The sequence below is a fragment of the Panthera tigris genome, chromosome D2 (assembly GCF_018350195.1).
Source record: "Panthera tigris isolate Pti1 chromosome D2, P.tigris_Pti1_mat1.1, whole genome shotgun sequence".
In the NCBI taxonomy this organism is placed as follows: Eukaryota; Metazoa; Chordata; class Mammalia; order Carnivora; family Felidae; genus Panthera; species Panthera tigris.
In genome coordinates, this window is record NC_056670.1 from 37,422,299 (window position 1) to 37,437,690 (window position 15,392).

A 15,392-nucleotide genomic window follows, 5' to 3' on the forward strand; every position below is an offset into this window, starting at 1 on the left:
CATAATCACTTCAGTACGGGAGAGAAAGCATTCATTCTAACACAGACCCCAGAACGAGTGGTTATATGAAATATACCCTAGCAGCATGAACTCAGAACTAGGGGAACCAGCTACGGAACGTCCGAGGAAGCCAAGCATAGTTCTGTGTAATACTACTTGAATTCTGTGTATCTTCTCTACTTTCTCTTTTCTTTGCTTGTTAATGTTTATTTTTGAGAGAGAGAGAGAGAGAGAGACAGAGAGAGAGGGGGAAAGCAGGGGAGGGGCAGACAGAGGGGAACAGAGGATCCAAAGCGGGCTCTGCAATGACAGCAGAGAGCCTCAAGCGGGGCTTGAACTCAGAAACCATGGGATCATGACCTGAGCTGAAGTTGGATGCTTAGCCGACTGAGTGGTAAAGAGGTAGATGGGGTGGGGGTGGGGGGCCTGGCCCCCCTCCCCTACTTTTTCTTTTACCACATCCGCCTCTTCAATCAGCCACACCATCTTCTTACTCAACAATAAACTCTTACGTCTTCAGTTTGGGCTGCTGTTTCTTCCAGCGGCTGGATACAATGAGAGAATGGGCGACATCATTTCGGAAGTAGACCTTCTCAGGTACATGGAGCCAGGAAGTAGGTCAAAGCCCCACTTTTCACTATCATCTCACTTCCAACTAAACAGCCTTGGTTTCCCAAGCCTCTGGTGAGGAGGTAAGAACCACATCAGTGGGACTCGGCTCTGGACAGGGAGGGAAAGGAGGGCAGACTTCACAGAACATTCTCCAGAGGGAGTAGAGAGCTGCGGCCATCATCACTCTTCTCCGTGACCCTGGCCCAATCTTAAGGAGCAATTCGGTACAAAACACCGCAGTCTCCAGCAGTAAAACCGTCTGCTCTCTGAGACATGCTATGTCCATTTCTTTCCTCTGTTGCACAAAACCCCATCTCAAGCCCTGGAAAACCCACCAGTGATGGTGCAGTCACCAGCAGAACACCAAGAAGGCAATTAAATGTGGGTTTTCCTGGGATACCCTGCGGGCTCTCCTCCCAGCCTGACAGGTGCTTTCGATTGTTACAGATTTACCCTTTGAGTAGCCTGCTATCGCCAAATGGGGCACACCGCCAGCTCTGACACTCCACCCCCATGTGGTCCTCCTTTCCTGTCTGGGTGGCCCGTTCACCCCTTACCTGTATGTAAGGAGGATGCCTGTCTGTACCCAGGAGGGCCCTATCCCACCGCAGCCCCCGGGGCACTTTTTAGGCCATAGCTCTGCACCTGCCCTGCTTGCTCTTTGGATGTGGGAGGCAGGGCAAATGCGCACATACCTCAGGGGGTGTGGTCGCCACCCAGGCAGTGCAGGGGCCTGGACCAGCCTCATGCATCACCTCCATGTACACTGACAGTCCCCACCTCAGCGGGCTCCAAACTTTGGCAAGGCTTCTATTGGCCACAAAGGAGGGTCTGACTCCTGTCACAAGGCAGAGTCTCCCCCTATGGGGGTCAGAGGTAAACAAAAACAATGGGGTAGCCAGGGGTGTCTGTTAAAGATGTTTCAGAGTATTGGGGCCTCATAACAGTTTCAACTTGGTTACAAATCCTAGTTGGTCCCTTTGGTTAACCAGTTTTTCCCATGATACTTTGATGCTGGCTCTCTTAGTTTTTATAGCTTCTTGGTTTTGAAAGTAAAGCCAAAATAATAACAAATAACGAGACTCTTTACTGAACAAATAAATAATAGTGATAACATTTACATGAGTAGGCCATGTTGAGAGATTCTAGCATGACTGAGGGACAGAAAAACCAGGAACATGCCCTGACCGTGAGGCTTATAGCTGGCTCTGGGTCATGGTGTGAAACTCCTGAGAGCCAATGGTTGGATGGGTGAAGTGAGAAGGACAAAGATGCCTGGCCGGGGTCTCCTCGTGACTCCAGGGTTTCAAACAGACAGACAAACCTCAGTTCTCCCAACCATGCACCGTGGTGTGATCAGGGCCACCGGTGAGCTGCTCCTGGGGTGCAGGCTGGCCGCATGCCGTGGCGCCCGGGAAGAAACCACGTGACTTTGGGGTACCTGGCAGCACGGTGGGATGTCAGGGTCTGTCTCAGGAAGCACAAGCTCTCCAGATCGGCCGCCAATGTCGACCCTTTCCAGGCGGGACAAGGAGCCAAGGTCAGGAATGGTCCCCTCTTCCCTGGACTATGTGACAAGGGGGATGTGGAATTCATTTGTGTCGAAGATCAGGGGCCTCCTGGGAGGGCTCGGGTCCCTGTCGGCCTTGTGTAGCAGCTTGAAGAGCCCAGTTCCAATGTTCATGGGGATCCCCATGATGATGCATTCAGACACCCCTGAAACCAACCAGAAAGGGGATGAGAGGGCTTTTCAACACAGGGGTGGGCTCACAGCCCAGCAGGTCCCCGCTGTCTGTAGGCACGCCTTCACGTAGACAGCAAGGATACTGAGTGATGCTCAGGAAACACCAAGCCACCCAATATTTCCTTAACTTAGGGCCTAGAAGAAAAGCAACCAGGCTGATGGTCGATAGATGCCAATCCCGTTGGAAAGAGCAGCAGAAACTTGTTCCCTGTGCTCGGGGTCAGGGCTGGGCCAGGCCTAACAGCACACCTGTGCCTTGGAAACCCACAGCCCTAACCAGACACACTTAGAAGACAAGGCTCCTGCACAGACACAGGAGTGAGGTGATGGGGCAGATTCCTTCTCTGAACTCCATTCCAACTTTGGATCAGGCTTCTGCTTCCATAATGAGTGCCTGCCTACTGTGTTCTGGGCTTTGTGCTACCAGGAGACCAGAGAGACAACCACCAAATTAAAGACCAACCGATGTGAGGGTTGACACTGAATTAGCAACATTAAAGGACGAGGAAGGGGGAGATTTCAGAGTGGGAATGGTGTGACCACGCCAGGCCCTGGAGGCGGTCGGCATGGAGAGAGGTGGCAGTGTGTGGGGTGAGTGCTGGCTGTCAGTCCCATCGTCAAGCATGCTTGCTCTTACTTTTGCCTTGCCTTGCCCTGTTCTCCTGCCCCAATCTCTGTTCCCTTTTCTTTCCTCTGACCATTATCTTAAAAACGATGTAGTAATTTCTCTGTCCCTCTATCTGCAAGCTGCGTCCCTTCCGAAAGGAGGAAGAGTTAGCCTTAGGAACAAAAAAAGCAGAGGTGTCTACCCTGATGGGCACCCCCACCTGACCGCCACCTGTTTGGCAAATCCACCTAAGACTGGGAGAGGAGACGGGAAACGACCGCCAGGAAGCAGAGCTCTGGTGGTGGGGACGGCAGCCAGGCTGGGCATCCCTGCTTGGGCCAGATGAGAATGTGACCTTGGGCAGGCTACTGAGTCCCCCGGGGACTCCCGCCTCGGGCCTGCAGGGTCTCACATGAGAAAGGATAGAGAACAGCAGGCACTCAGTGCTGGACTCAGGGAAGAGCCAGCTGGGCAGCGGGCACTGTCGTGACGGCTCCCCCACAGCTCTCCTCTCCCAGACTGTCATGAGAGATGCGCTGCATAGCAGGGGGAGGAGGCCGGTGTAGGGCGAGACCTGTCAGCAAGCAAGTTAGTTTCTTCTTCTCGCCTATGCAGGGTTTAATACCTGCACCTCACACACGTGCTGAAGGAAGTGCACGTATGGTGCTGGGCCCGGCGGCTCTTTCCCAGGGGGTCACAACATCAGGGGTGCTGGACGCTGCCCCTCTCCTGTCAGCCCAGGCACCACACAGAGGGGTGCAGGATCAGAGTGGCTGACTGCAACTCCAAGGTCGAGAAAATTCCTTGGTGCCCAAGGTTGATCTTTTCTTCTTGGCCCCAAAGCCGTTTGTACTGACAGAGGAGCCATGTAACAGAGGGAGGGACGCAGGGTGCCACAGCCAGGCTTTGGAGAAAAAAAGATCATCCGTGATTTTATTCTCAAAAAATAAAAGCTCTGCCTACTCAGCTCCCTCACCTCCTGGGAAGCCCTAGCCCACGAGATAAGCTGTCAACAAGGGCCTCTGGTGAAGCTCCTAGAGACACCAAACCTACCACACACGGAGTCCTTCTGCCCAAAGTAGGCAGCATCGAAGAGATGGTCGGCTGTCTTCTCAAAGGAGGCCAGCATCAGCACACTCTCTTTCATCTTGGCCAGGCCAAATCTCGTAATGCCCAGGACTTCACCCTGCATCAGGAGAGGAGAGGACAGGGTGGTACTCACGCCCCTTACAAAGGCCCAAAGCAACCCCATCAACAGAATAAGCAGAGATCAGCGAGGTGGCAGTTCAGGTTAGTCTCAGGTGTGAACAGGACCCTAACAGCCATCTGTCCCGCCCGTATCCCACGGCGACACGGACCCTTACACTCATGACCACGTGTCATTGGAAGAGAGAACTAGGAACTGAGAGCTAGAATTAAAGACCTAATTTTAAACAAGAGAGTATTGGGGCGCCTGGGTGGCTCAGTTGGTTAAGCGGCCGACTTCGGCTCAGCTCACGATCTCGCAGTCCGTGAGTTCGAGCCCCGCGTCGGGCTCTGTGCTGACGGTCAGAGCCTGGAGCCTGTTTCAGATTCTGTGTCTCCCTCTCTCTGACCCTCCCCCATTCATGCTCTGTCTCTCTCTGTCTCAAAAATAAATAAATGTTAAAAAAAATTAGTAAAAATAAAAAAGAGAGTATTTCTGAAGATGTTTACTATGGCTCAAAGAACTCCAAAGTCAAATAATTTGAGAGTTTCAAAGTAGGGAAAGAGTTAAGTAAATTTAGGTGCCTTCATTCAAGTAAATACCGCATCATCGTTTAAAAAGGATATTTATAAAAACTACATAACAATGTGGAAGGTACTTACAACAAATAAAACAGGATAAAAACGGTATGTCCACTACTCACTGCAACTACGTAACACATACGTGCGTAGAGAACAGCACAGGAAGGGAAGACTTAAAAACGAGAGCCTTTACCACAGGGTGGAGGAAACAGGTCATTTCCCCACCTAGTTCTATGGGGAGGCGTCCTGAAAACCTTATGGCACTACTCCGGGGAATATGATTTGTGGGAAAAGAGGAAAACAAAATAATCAATCTCATTCCCATCTAACCTCCCCTTCAGAACACATTAACTTATCATTTACCTGGAAATGGCTATAGAAGTGTGATGAATGGGTTCAAAGGGAAATAAACACCTTGGTTTTCCATGGAAATCCCTAAGCTTTCGGCAATGGCCAGTTTTGCTTTAGGAGGACATTTCTAATAAGGACAGAAATAACATCCCACCTCATTCCATGAGGTGGCACATTTCATCCTGGAAGTTAACCAGAACACCCAGCCTGACCACATGCTTTGGCTTTTGGGTGATGGTAACATCTGATTTTCTTTCAATGGTGTCATCACAGCCGTGTGTGAGACAGCCCGGCACACCACACCCCTCCCACGAACCTTGTAGGTCATCAGGTCAGATAGCAGCATCACGTGCCTCCTGTCGATGCTCATTCCGTGGTTGACCATCGTGTACTGGATTTCGTTGATGATAGTTGTCCGGGCAGCTTCGATGCCCAGGGTTTTCTCCACCTACAGAGAGCCAGGATGAGTGCAAGCAGCCTCTTCCGGCAAGCCGTCCCAAGTTCTCCCTCCATTCTCCTCTGCCTGGAAGCTAAACGGCAAACTCCGGGCCCTCTACCAGAAACGGACTGCTGGGCAATCTTTAGTGGCAGGTCCAGGGCAAGTGGCAGGGTCAGAGGGGTGTGCCGGGACAACTGGGAGGTGACCCTGGGCAGGAGCTGTACCTCGTAGGTGTTGTTGGAGGTAGTGCGGGTGCCCTTCACACCGTGAGTGGCCATGACTGCCCGCAGGTTATCGCCCTCCACCAGGAGTTTGTACTTTTCCTTTCCGCTCTGCTCGTCGATGTGGATGACAGCTCTGGAAACCTCTGGGATGCCCTGTACCACCACCTGCACTCGGAGACACAGAAGGCTCGAGGCCCTGCAGTGCCCATGGCCCCATGGCCCCGTTACCCTCAGAAACCACAAAGGCTGTGAGAACTGGGTTGGCACTTTGACCATCCCCGTTTCTCAGGTCTTACCAAACCGAAAAGTGTCTGTGTGCTGTTAGGGGTTATGCAGAAAACAGAAGATCAGGGGACCATGCCATATATACTCCATCAATTTTACGACAGAACAGACAGGAATCTAACAAGCAGAGTCAGCATGGCAGTGCTAAGATGGGAAAAACCTGATCCCAGAGGGACGTGGCAGAAAAGAAGAAACAGGCACCACCTTCAGTCTCCGCAGGACCTTCAGTCCTCAGGTTGCCAGACAGCTGGGTATTTGGGGGAGAGGTAAATGCCACCTCTCCCTTTACAAATCTCTGGGCATAGGCTGGGGGAGGGGCCAAGAAGGGACTTTTGTCTCACCTTGGGGAGATCCTCTTTCAGGAACTGCAGCACATAGTACATGGAGCTTTTGCTGTTCTCTCTGGGGGTGACGCACACCACGGCCTCACCGTGAACGGCCACGTCACCAGGCTTCACACGGAGCTTAGACATGCAGATGGAATACCGCACTGTCTCAGCGTTCACCTGCAAGGTGGCCGGGCACGGGCCACACACGTAGGACGTCACTGACGTGTGTGGAGGCTTCAATGGCCTTTTCCCATCGCTGCCCCCAGTGAGCCACCTCATTTCCCCCCCAATCTTGCTTCTCACCATGAAGTTTTAAAATGAGACATACTATGTATTTCCTTGTTAGGTAGAGACTTTTTTTTTTTTTCACAACCTCCCCTTATCCCCAAACCAACGTTTTTCCCCACTGAAAATGGATGGTCAATTCACAGCAACACACACAGGCTCTGAGGAGGTTCTGGGAGCAGGGGCTGGAGAGCAGGACAATTTAAAAGTGTCAGTGAAGTCTCCCCCTTACTGACCTCACTACAACTGCTCATGTGCCACATTTCTCAATGCAACCCGGCTCTTCTGGTAGAAGAGCCACAAGGCAGGTGGCCCGAGCTAGGCTACAGAAGCCCCCAGGCCGGGAAACTGGGCACTCAAATCTGGAATCACAGTCTACGGGCAACACAAACTTGGTACTTGAGAGAATGGGCTGAAACAATGTATTAAGGGCAGTATGGATGTTAACTACCTGGGAGGAAGAGGAAAGTGCCAGGAAGTTACTCAGTTTGCAACCTTGCCTCAACTGATCTGTGAGAAAGGCTGATGTTCTTTCAATCTTTATGTATTCAGGAACACCAGTAATAGTAAGTCGGAGTAAGCCACCCAGCCAAGAACATTCGCCGAGCCAGACAGGCGCTGTGCTGAGGGCCCACAGACGAGTGAGACACGGGTGGCCCTATGCTCCCACCAGACCCCGCAGTACTATGCTATAGTGAAAAAGTATTGTGGCTTCATAAAATTTCAACTAATTTCTTGCGTGTCTTTAGATGGGAGTGTGTGTGTCAGGGTCAGGTTTAGAAAGGGAGAAAGGGGGGAGGGTCTAGGTGGCTCAGTCGGTTGTGTGTCTGACTCTGGATTTCAGCTCAGCTCACGATCCCACGGTTTGTGAGATGTGACTCCGAGATGGCAGGCTGCTTAGGCTTTTCTCTCATTCTCTCTCTGCTCCTGCCCCATTCGTGCTCTCTCTCTCAAAATAATAAACTTAAAAAGAAAAAAGAGAGAGAGAGAGAGGGAGGGAAGTACAATGGACTCTTACAGAGCAGAAACCCAAATAAAGCCTCTGCAGTGCTTCTCGTGCCTCGCTTAGCTCCTGCCCCAGTTTACTGGCGCCCATCCTGGGACTAACGGAGGATGACTTCCTGCCCACATTTAATTACGTGACTCACTTCCAGTCTCAGAAGTCTGATCCGTTCCAGGGAGAGTTTGACGAGGATAAAGCAATCATCCGGAAGAAACACTTCTTCAATATACTCTGAAATCTGTCATGTCAAAAGAGCAGAACGTTACACAGTCACTTCTCCCTTTCCAAAGAGCATATGCTGCTTGTGGTTAGGGACACGGGCCAGCATGGCCACAATGACCAGTACACCCACCACTGGTGTTTACGCCTGTTCACAACGTTGCTGATCTAGTGTTCTTGTTGCCAAGAGAGATTTCTTCTTACCTCTCCCAAGAGGGTTTTCTCAATTCTGCCCTTCACGAGGCGAGCGTAGTCTGCGTCGTCGTCCTTGTCCAGCTGGGCTGTGATGATGGGAGTGCTGAGAAAAGGCAGGGGGACAGTGGTTACAGCAGGAGAGAGCCCGCCGGGAGACGGCTGCTCTGTGAAATCCAGGCACTACCGGATCCTAGCGCTAAACACAACTGCAATTTCCTGGGCATTTACTGGGGGCTTCACAGACATTCTCACCCAGACTTACTATTTTTAGAAATCATGCCGCGACCCACTCTATCAGTGAATGAGACAGTTTTTGGGACGTTCTTCCTGACCAAGTGAACCTATCTCTTCCTCTCTGGTCCTTGCAGGTGTTATTCTGGTTCTGCTCCCCGAGTGAACCGACCCTTCGTGTTAGTGTATTACAGCTTCCCATCGCTGTGCCCTACCCGCACCACCGCCTCTCCAGGACGTCTCCAACTCTTCCAGTCACTCTCTACCAGCCTGTGCCCTGAACGTGCTGGCTGGTGTCCCCCGAACACACTCCTGGGAGAGACTGGAGCCGCCCAGGGAGGCTGCAGAGCCCCTGCCACCCTGGACGCCTCCAGGTGCTGCTCTAGAACCAAGCGTGGCGCTCCTTCGTTGAATGCTACCGGTCATCCCTTTGTTGGATGTGGAGCGCGAGTGAATCATGATTTTGTCACAGAATGCACTGTAACGTATTTTTTTAATCTTTTTCTTTAAAAATTTTTTTAAATGTTTATTTATTTTTGAGACACAGAGAGAGAGTTTTTAATCTTTTTCTAGTCTCAGATGACCTACAAGCCCTACCACGAAATCACCTGGGAGTCACAGAATATGGCCAATAGTCAAGTGACACACTCACTGTCAGGCGTGATTAGGCTGGGAATAATCAGATCTCCAGTTGAAATCTACATGGACCTATTAATAGCTTTCCCAGTCATTTTTTTTTTTTGTTTCTCCCTTTCATGTGACTTGTGGCCATAAGCAACCACTGCCTCAGTTTTCACTGTATCTAATTTTGACTTTTCTCAAGCCGGTCTTTTAAAACCCCAGATCTGATTAACACAAGCCTATCACCAGAGTTTACCACACTGCCCATCAGAGTATCACACGTGATGAGAGAATGTGTGACAGGCAGCAGGAGAACAAAAGGGAAACAGAGGGTGGGCACCTGATGGCCTTGGAAGCGTTGATGATCTCTTTGATCCGGGGCACACCCAGGGTGATGTTCATGGAGGCCACGCCCGCAAAGTGGAAAGTCTTCAGGGTCATCTGGGTGCCTGGTTCACCAATGCTCTGGGCACAGAGTGCACCCACCGCAGAACCCGGCTCCATCTGTGCCCTATAAGGGAAGGGTATGGAAGAAAAGCCCAGCAAAACTGCTGGGAGGAGGCTCCACTTCTCTCCTCCCTCAACAGACGAGAACGCAGGTGTCATCAGGGTCAGGAGGGAATACGCTACGAGCTGGGCTGTGCTTGCAACAGGTCGGCAGGAGGTGCAGATGGAGGCGGGGAAGGGGTACGACAGTCAGGGGGCTCTGATAACAGAAGTGACCACTGGCTCCTTGTGGTCAGCATGTGGTGACTGGGCCCAAACATCAACTGCCCGCAGAAGATCCAAGAGCCCTGCTGACACATGGTGCCGACGGTGGACAGAGCAGCTGGTACCCGCCAAACATATCGATAGTTACTCCACAGGGAGAGGACACTCGGAAATGTCTTTGAGATTATTTCCACCGCCTGCAGCATCCAGCCTACCTCCCCACCAGAGCCCCTAAGAGATGAGGGGACAGAACCTACTCAGATGCTGACAGTCAGGAAGTGGTGCTGACGCAGGATTTTGCTCCACTGGGGAGACAGGAAGGACAGGAGGCCCATGCAACTGCCTGGCAGTCTAAGAAAACTAGCATGCGTACCTCATGTACTTGTCCCTGCAGGTCTCCAGGAACTTCTCAATCTGGGTGGGGGTGATCCGGTCCAACTGGTACAACACCCGGGGCTGGAAGGACAGAAGCCGAGTGCAGGGTCAGGCTGGTGGCACCTGAGCCCACGAGGGTGCCTGAGCCGGTCGGGGAAGGCCGCCCGTTACCTCTGTTGTGCCATTATCGTTGATGCCGTATTTGTCTCTGGTTTTCTTGATCTTCTCAGAAACACCCTTAATGAATTTTTTTATTTCCTGAAAGATTACACAGCAAGCATCAGTTGTGTATTTCTCGGGAACCTAGACGGCAGTTTGTTTGACAAACGTCAATAATGTCAGGTGTCCACTGATTTCGTGATGGCTAGCTCCGCCCCCTGCGCCTGCTCCACGAGACCCTGGCACGGGGAGCGTGTCCCACGCTGTCGCCTTCTCCTCTGCTCTCCCATCACCTGCACTCACACAGCTCAGCACGGCTAGAACAAACCTGTAGTCTCTAAGCAGAGTCACTCTGAGGCTTTCTTCTGAACTTATGATCAATTTAAGTAGCAGCTAACGCATAGCTTTGTAGATGCTGTATATACATCACAAACACGTGGTTTCAGCCTGCCTTCATTTCAAAGAAAACACTCCCAAATCCCTGCCTCTCTTTCTCTCTCTGACCCTCACCTCTGCATCTCCCCCAACCGGGGTCACTTTCCCTTCCCAACAATTAGGACTTTGTAAGGATTCCTGGAAAGCAAAGTTGGAAATGAAACATCTGTGTATTTGTTGTCCCCTCTGTATTTCAGAATAGTACTCAAAGCCCTGGATGAGATCTACATGGAGCAAGGAAGAAGGCGACAAGGACATCATGTGGAGGAGGCATAGGGCAGGGCTATCGGCCACAGGCCTAACTTTTCTGGCAACCGTTCAAAGGGGAAGACCCATCTGTTCTGCAATTTATGGTGTATCTCTGAAATAAATCCACCCTGTAGTTACTCCTGGAAGCAGGACTGGCCAGCACTCAAGGAGGACTTACAGAGGGGTGGTGAGCTTTAGTGAGCTACACCCACCAAAGTCCGGCTCCCAGACGCTCACACGTCAAGTGCTGACTCTTAGGGCAGGTCCCAGGTGAGTTGATGGCACACGCCATGCAGCAGCCATCCTTTAGAGGCTGCTGCGATGCAGGCATGGGGGCTGATTAGCTGCTCTAGTTTGATCCAGGGGCGTTTTTGAGAATATGGGAGAGGAGACAGACTGCACTTCCCTCAGCAGCCCTCCTAGAAATGTAATTTCCCTCACTGATCGTGGACAAGTAACGGTGGCAGTGAGCTTGAATGTCACTCTTGAATGTCAGTGCAGGCACCCAGCTGCTCTGTGTGGCTGGCAGAGGACAGACCCACGCACATGAACAGCCCGAGGGTGGACTGCATATTGCGGTGGCCGCAAAGCTTCAAGAAGTCTTGTTTCTTGATTATAAGGCGGGCTGAGGGACCCTAAGGAGAGACCAGTATGCCCTACCCAAAGTCTACTCAGTCTATATCACATAGCTGAAAATGTCTAATGTTTTGTCTGAAACAAATATTTTAAAGCAGATGGAACCAGAAGCCTACTTTTGCAAAGATAAAATCCTATGGGCACCCACAGAGAGCTTAACACTTACTAGAGCCCAGTTTTATCATAACCTTGCAAAAATTAATCTCTTTAGCTTCCCACAGACCACCTGGCGATTTCTTACTATCTTTTCTGAAAGCAAAAAACCCCTAACACTTACTGTTGTTATGTTTAAATAGCCTTAGGTTATATCCACACAGTCCATGGCTCATGGGCCCTTCTCGGTCAGCAGCTGCCCAGGGGTTGAGACCTTCCCGTGAGGTGGTATGGCATTAACCCTAACAGGCTAGAGTGGAGGGCCCTGAGGGGCTCTGGGAGGTCATGGGCTTGGCCAAGGTAACAGGCCTGTCCCTGAAGTCAGATGCTTTCTCTGAAGACTGGTCCTGGGCCAGCAGTTTCTGCAGTGCCACCTCTGCCCACTGGGAGCCCAGCTAACCAAGGGGCTACCAGAGATCCACTGCCCTCTGGCTGCCCCCCGTTCACGAATGCAGCTTCCTCATGACGACTGCTCCTGTGTGCCAACTCTCTTCCTTCTCCTTGACCAAGCGTGGAATACACGAGGGGTACTGTGCCCATCGTCATTCTACTCAGAAAGGACTTTTATCAATAAGAACTTAAAAAAATTTTAAGTAACTCTTTAAAAAGCTCTCCAGATTTACTCACTAACTGGGAGTTTGAGACTACACTTTTAGACAGTCAGCTCCTGCAAACCAGAGCAGGGAACCAGACCGGAGAGGGCAGTGGAACCGTCTCTCCTGGCATGGCTCTGCTCGACGGCAGGAGCGTGCAAAGGCACGAGTACGTGCTACGGCCTCGTCTTCCTGCTACGCCGTTCAGCGTGAAGAGCCTCTCTCACGTTGGTGATTTCCTCCCCCAGCCTACTCGTCTAGCTGTGCTTGTGTGCCCTCAGGGAGAGTTCCTGAAAGCCCTCTCGGTCCAGGTGTGGTCATCTCGCGCCAGCTGTTAAAGGCTGCCCCACCTGCCGGCACAGAGAAACCGGAGGAGAGCCCAAGGCTGAGCAGACCCGTGGATTTTCACCTGTGAGGAACTCTGCACGCAGAAGGAGTAAAAGAACACACACCTACAACCATTGCTCAGCTTAGGCACTGGAGATGAGTCTTTCAGCTACCACCCAAATGGACATTGCTTCCAGTGGCTTTGCTGAAAGGAATGACTTTCCTTACACAAAAGTTAGGGCAGATATTCTGAAAGTTAGGTTTAAAAAAAAAAAAAAGGCTCATTTTGTAGAAATGAAAACTGAAATAAGCTACTAAGAACTCAACTGAATGAACCCATGCATACTAAAAGAGAACTCACAACACGGCAACTGGCAGGCAATTAATCACACGGTTAAGCGGCAGTTACGTCTTCACACCCTCCGCAGCACAACTGTGGGCACCGGCAGCAGCCTCTGGGGCGGCCAGGGCTCCGTGCCACTCAGGAGTGGCCTCCGTGGCCTCAGATAAATCGGGTTCCGGCCAGTGGATTTTGGACCTGAGCTCATTAGACCGTCAGCCCGCAGAGGGCAAGGACACAGTCATCTGGGTGTCCCCGGGATCTGCAGGGCATGTGACATATTGAGGGCTAGGAGTGCTCACTGAATACGCACACACTCCTGGTCAGGGAGGCACCCGTAAAACCCTGCAAAAGGCAAGAAGGGAGCCAGAGTGATGAGCAGGGAAGCCGATTGTGCCGGGAGTGAGGCGGAAGCTCGCCGGGGCGGGCAAACAGCCGGACTGCTGCCAAGTTCACCCCTTAAGCTTAGCACTCCCAGCATGCTCAGCACGTTACCTCGTTGTACTTCTCATAGCCTGTCTCAGTTAAGGTCTTTGAGGATAAATAGAATAGTAAATAGGTGAATATAATATAATCATGCGTAAACACCAAATCACAATTCTAATTTGTTAAAAAAAAAAAAATGAAAATTTGGGAAAAACCACAAACAAAGGCACCCAGCCCAACCATACTCTGGATTTAAACTTATTGAAATCTGGAAGTCTCTTTTTCGCCTTTCACACCTCAACATAGGAAAAGAAAGAATCAAGGGCATACTTGACTAGAACACTCTTTCAGTTTCACATGACTGTTGTCATTTTTGATATACCGAAAGGGACAGATTCCTGCCAATTTTGTGCTGCATTTGAATCACCCATTGGCACACAAAGGCAACCATTTACTGGCTTCTGTATCCCTCTGCTTTTGATCATAACCGTGATAATAAACAGGAAGGAGCTGCTCCAGCAGGTCAGTGAAATTAAAAAAAAACAAAAAAACAATAAACTAACAAAGCCCTAAGAGGTTATCAAGGTAACAGCTCTCTGGAAAAAGGAGGCTGGCTGACTCCATGAACTACTGATCCACACTATGGTAACAGGAAGAGCAATTTATACCACCACCACCAGGTGTGTCTGGCTGGTTAAGGCAGTAGAGCGTGAGACTCTTGACATCCAGGGTGTGGGTTCAAGCCTTGCGTTGGGTGTAGAGATTACTTAAAAATGGAAGTCTTGGGTAGCTCAGTTGGTTAAGCTTCTGACTTCAGCTCAGGTCATGATCTCACGATTTGTGAGTTCGAACCCCAAGTCGGGCTCAGTGCTGACAGCTCAGAGCCTGGAGTCTATTCGGATTCTATGTCTCCCTCTCTCTCTGCCCCTCCCCTGCTCATGCTCTGTCTATCTCTCAAAAATAAATAAACATAAAAATTAAAAAAAAAAAAAATGAAGTCTTAAATTACCAGGATTCGCAATGACTGTGGGAAGAGCTGGTCTGCAAGATGAGACAGCAGGTAAAGGGGTTGATAGGGGGACAAGGTTAAAAAACAAGAACAACAAAAAACAATAGTTCTCTAAAGGAAGTATTTTTCTTCTAGCAGGGTGACACCTGCGTGAGAGACAGACACTAAGAAGGACATGACACAAATTCTTCATGTCGGCTGCTGAGAGTTTGCCTGGGCCATTCCTGAAATTTTTAACAGAGAAAACACTTTTAACACACTCCACCCCACAGCCCTCACCCCTCGCTTATAAAAACCATCTGCCGGCACCGGGCAACAATCTCTTGCTGATGGCCAAGCTGGGTGCTCCCGCCAGTACAGAGCTCACCTGCAGGAAGCTGTCCTGACAGCAGAGGAACTCCGTCTTCTTCATGATTGACTCCGTGGTCAGGACCAGCTCGTTTTTACTCAGCGCAGGCTCGCTCTGACACGGGAAGACTGCCTCAAGTATCAAAAGGAAATAGTGTGATGTGTATGGGGGTGACTGAGGGTGGGGGCAGGATTAAATGAAAGAATTTACAAGAGACAAAATGACTTTTCTCAGAGTGAGCATGATTTTTTCTCACCAATCTATGATTTTTTTTCTTTCAAAGCATATTTTATATTCTGAAGACAGGATAAACCCACTCCATCTCACATAAAGAGTGAGTGTGAGTGATTCAGTGGGTACCGTTCCATTACTTCTCAACCTTCACCCCATCCCAGATTTGCATTGAAATTATATATCGCTGTTTTTTATAAAAAAAAAAAAAAAAAAAAAAAAATCAACAAAAAAAATTAAAAAAAAAAACCAAACATTTCAGGAGTGAAACTACTCCCCTACCCCAAAGCTCACGGGAGTCTCCCAAAGTTTTAAAGGCTGCATATTACCCTAATATATGGGCAAAAGGTGCCAGAAAAACATTCTTGGTACATTTAAGTCATTTCTGTTGGGCAAATTCCTATAAGTGGAATTGCTGGGTCAAAAGACACCCACATATAAATTCAGATTAGTATTGTCAAACTACCTTTCAAAAAGGTTTTTTAAA

The 15,392-nt window shown here is 50.2% G+C and overlaps 1 protein-coding gene across 1 annotated transcript in view; it reads right to left on the reverse strand.

The window, feature by feature from the left end:
- Positions 1–1,679: 1,679 nt before the first annotated feature.
- The window catches only part of POLR3A (RNA polymerase III subunit A), a 53,842-nt gene continuing 40,129 nt past the window's right edge, over positions 1,680–15,392 (reverse strand). Inside the window, exons 22-32 of the mRNA XM_007095619.3 lie at positions 14,693–14,806; positions 10,170–10,256; positions 9,997–10,079; positions 9,253–9,423; positions 8,070–8,163; positions 7,792–7,884; positions 6,371–6,535; positions 5,745–5,909; positions 5,398–5,529; positions 4,017–4,149; positions 1,680–2,328 (exon numbers count right to left, since the gene is read on the reverse strand). Of these exons, the coding sequence (XP_007095681.1) occupies positions 2,180–2,328; positions 4,017–4,149; positions 5,398–5,529; positions 5,745–5,909; positions 6,371–6,535; positions 7,792–7,884; positions 8,070–8,163; positions 9,253–9,423; positions 9,997–10,079; positions 10,170–10,256; positions 14,693–14,806 (1,386 nt within the window). The 3' untranslated portion in view covers positions 1,680–2,179. The remainder of the gene's footprint in view (positions 2,329–4,016; positions 4,150–5,397; positions 5,530–5,744; positions 5,910–6,370; positions 6,536–7,791; positions 7,885–8,069; positions 8,164–9,252; positions 9,424–9,996; positions 10,080–10,169; positions 10,257–14,692; positions 14,807–15,392) is intronic.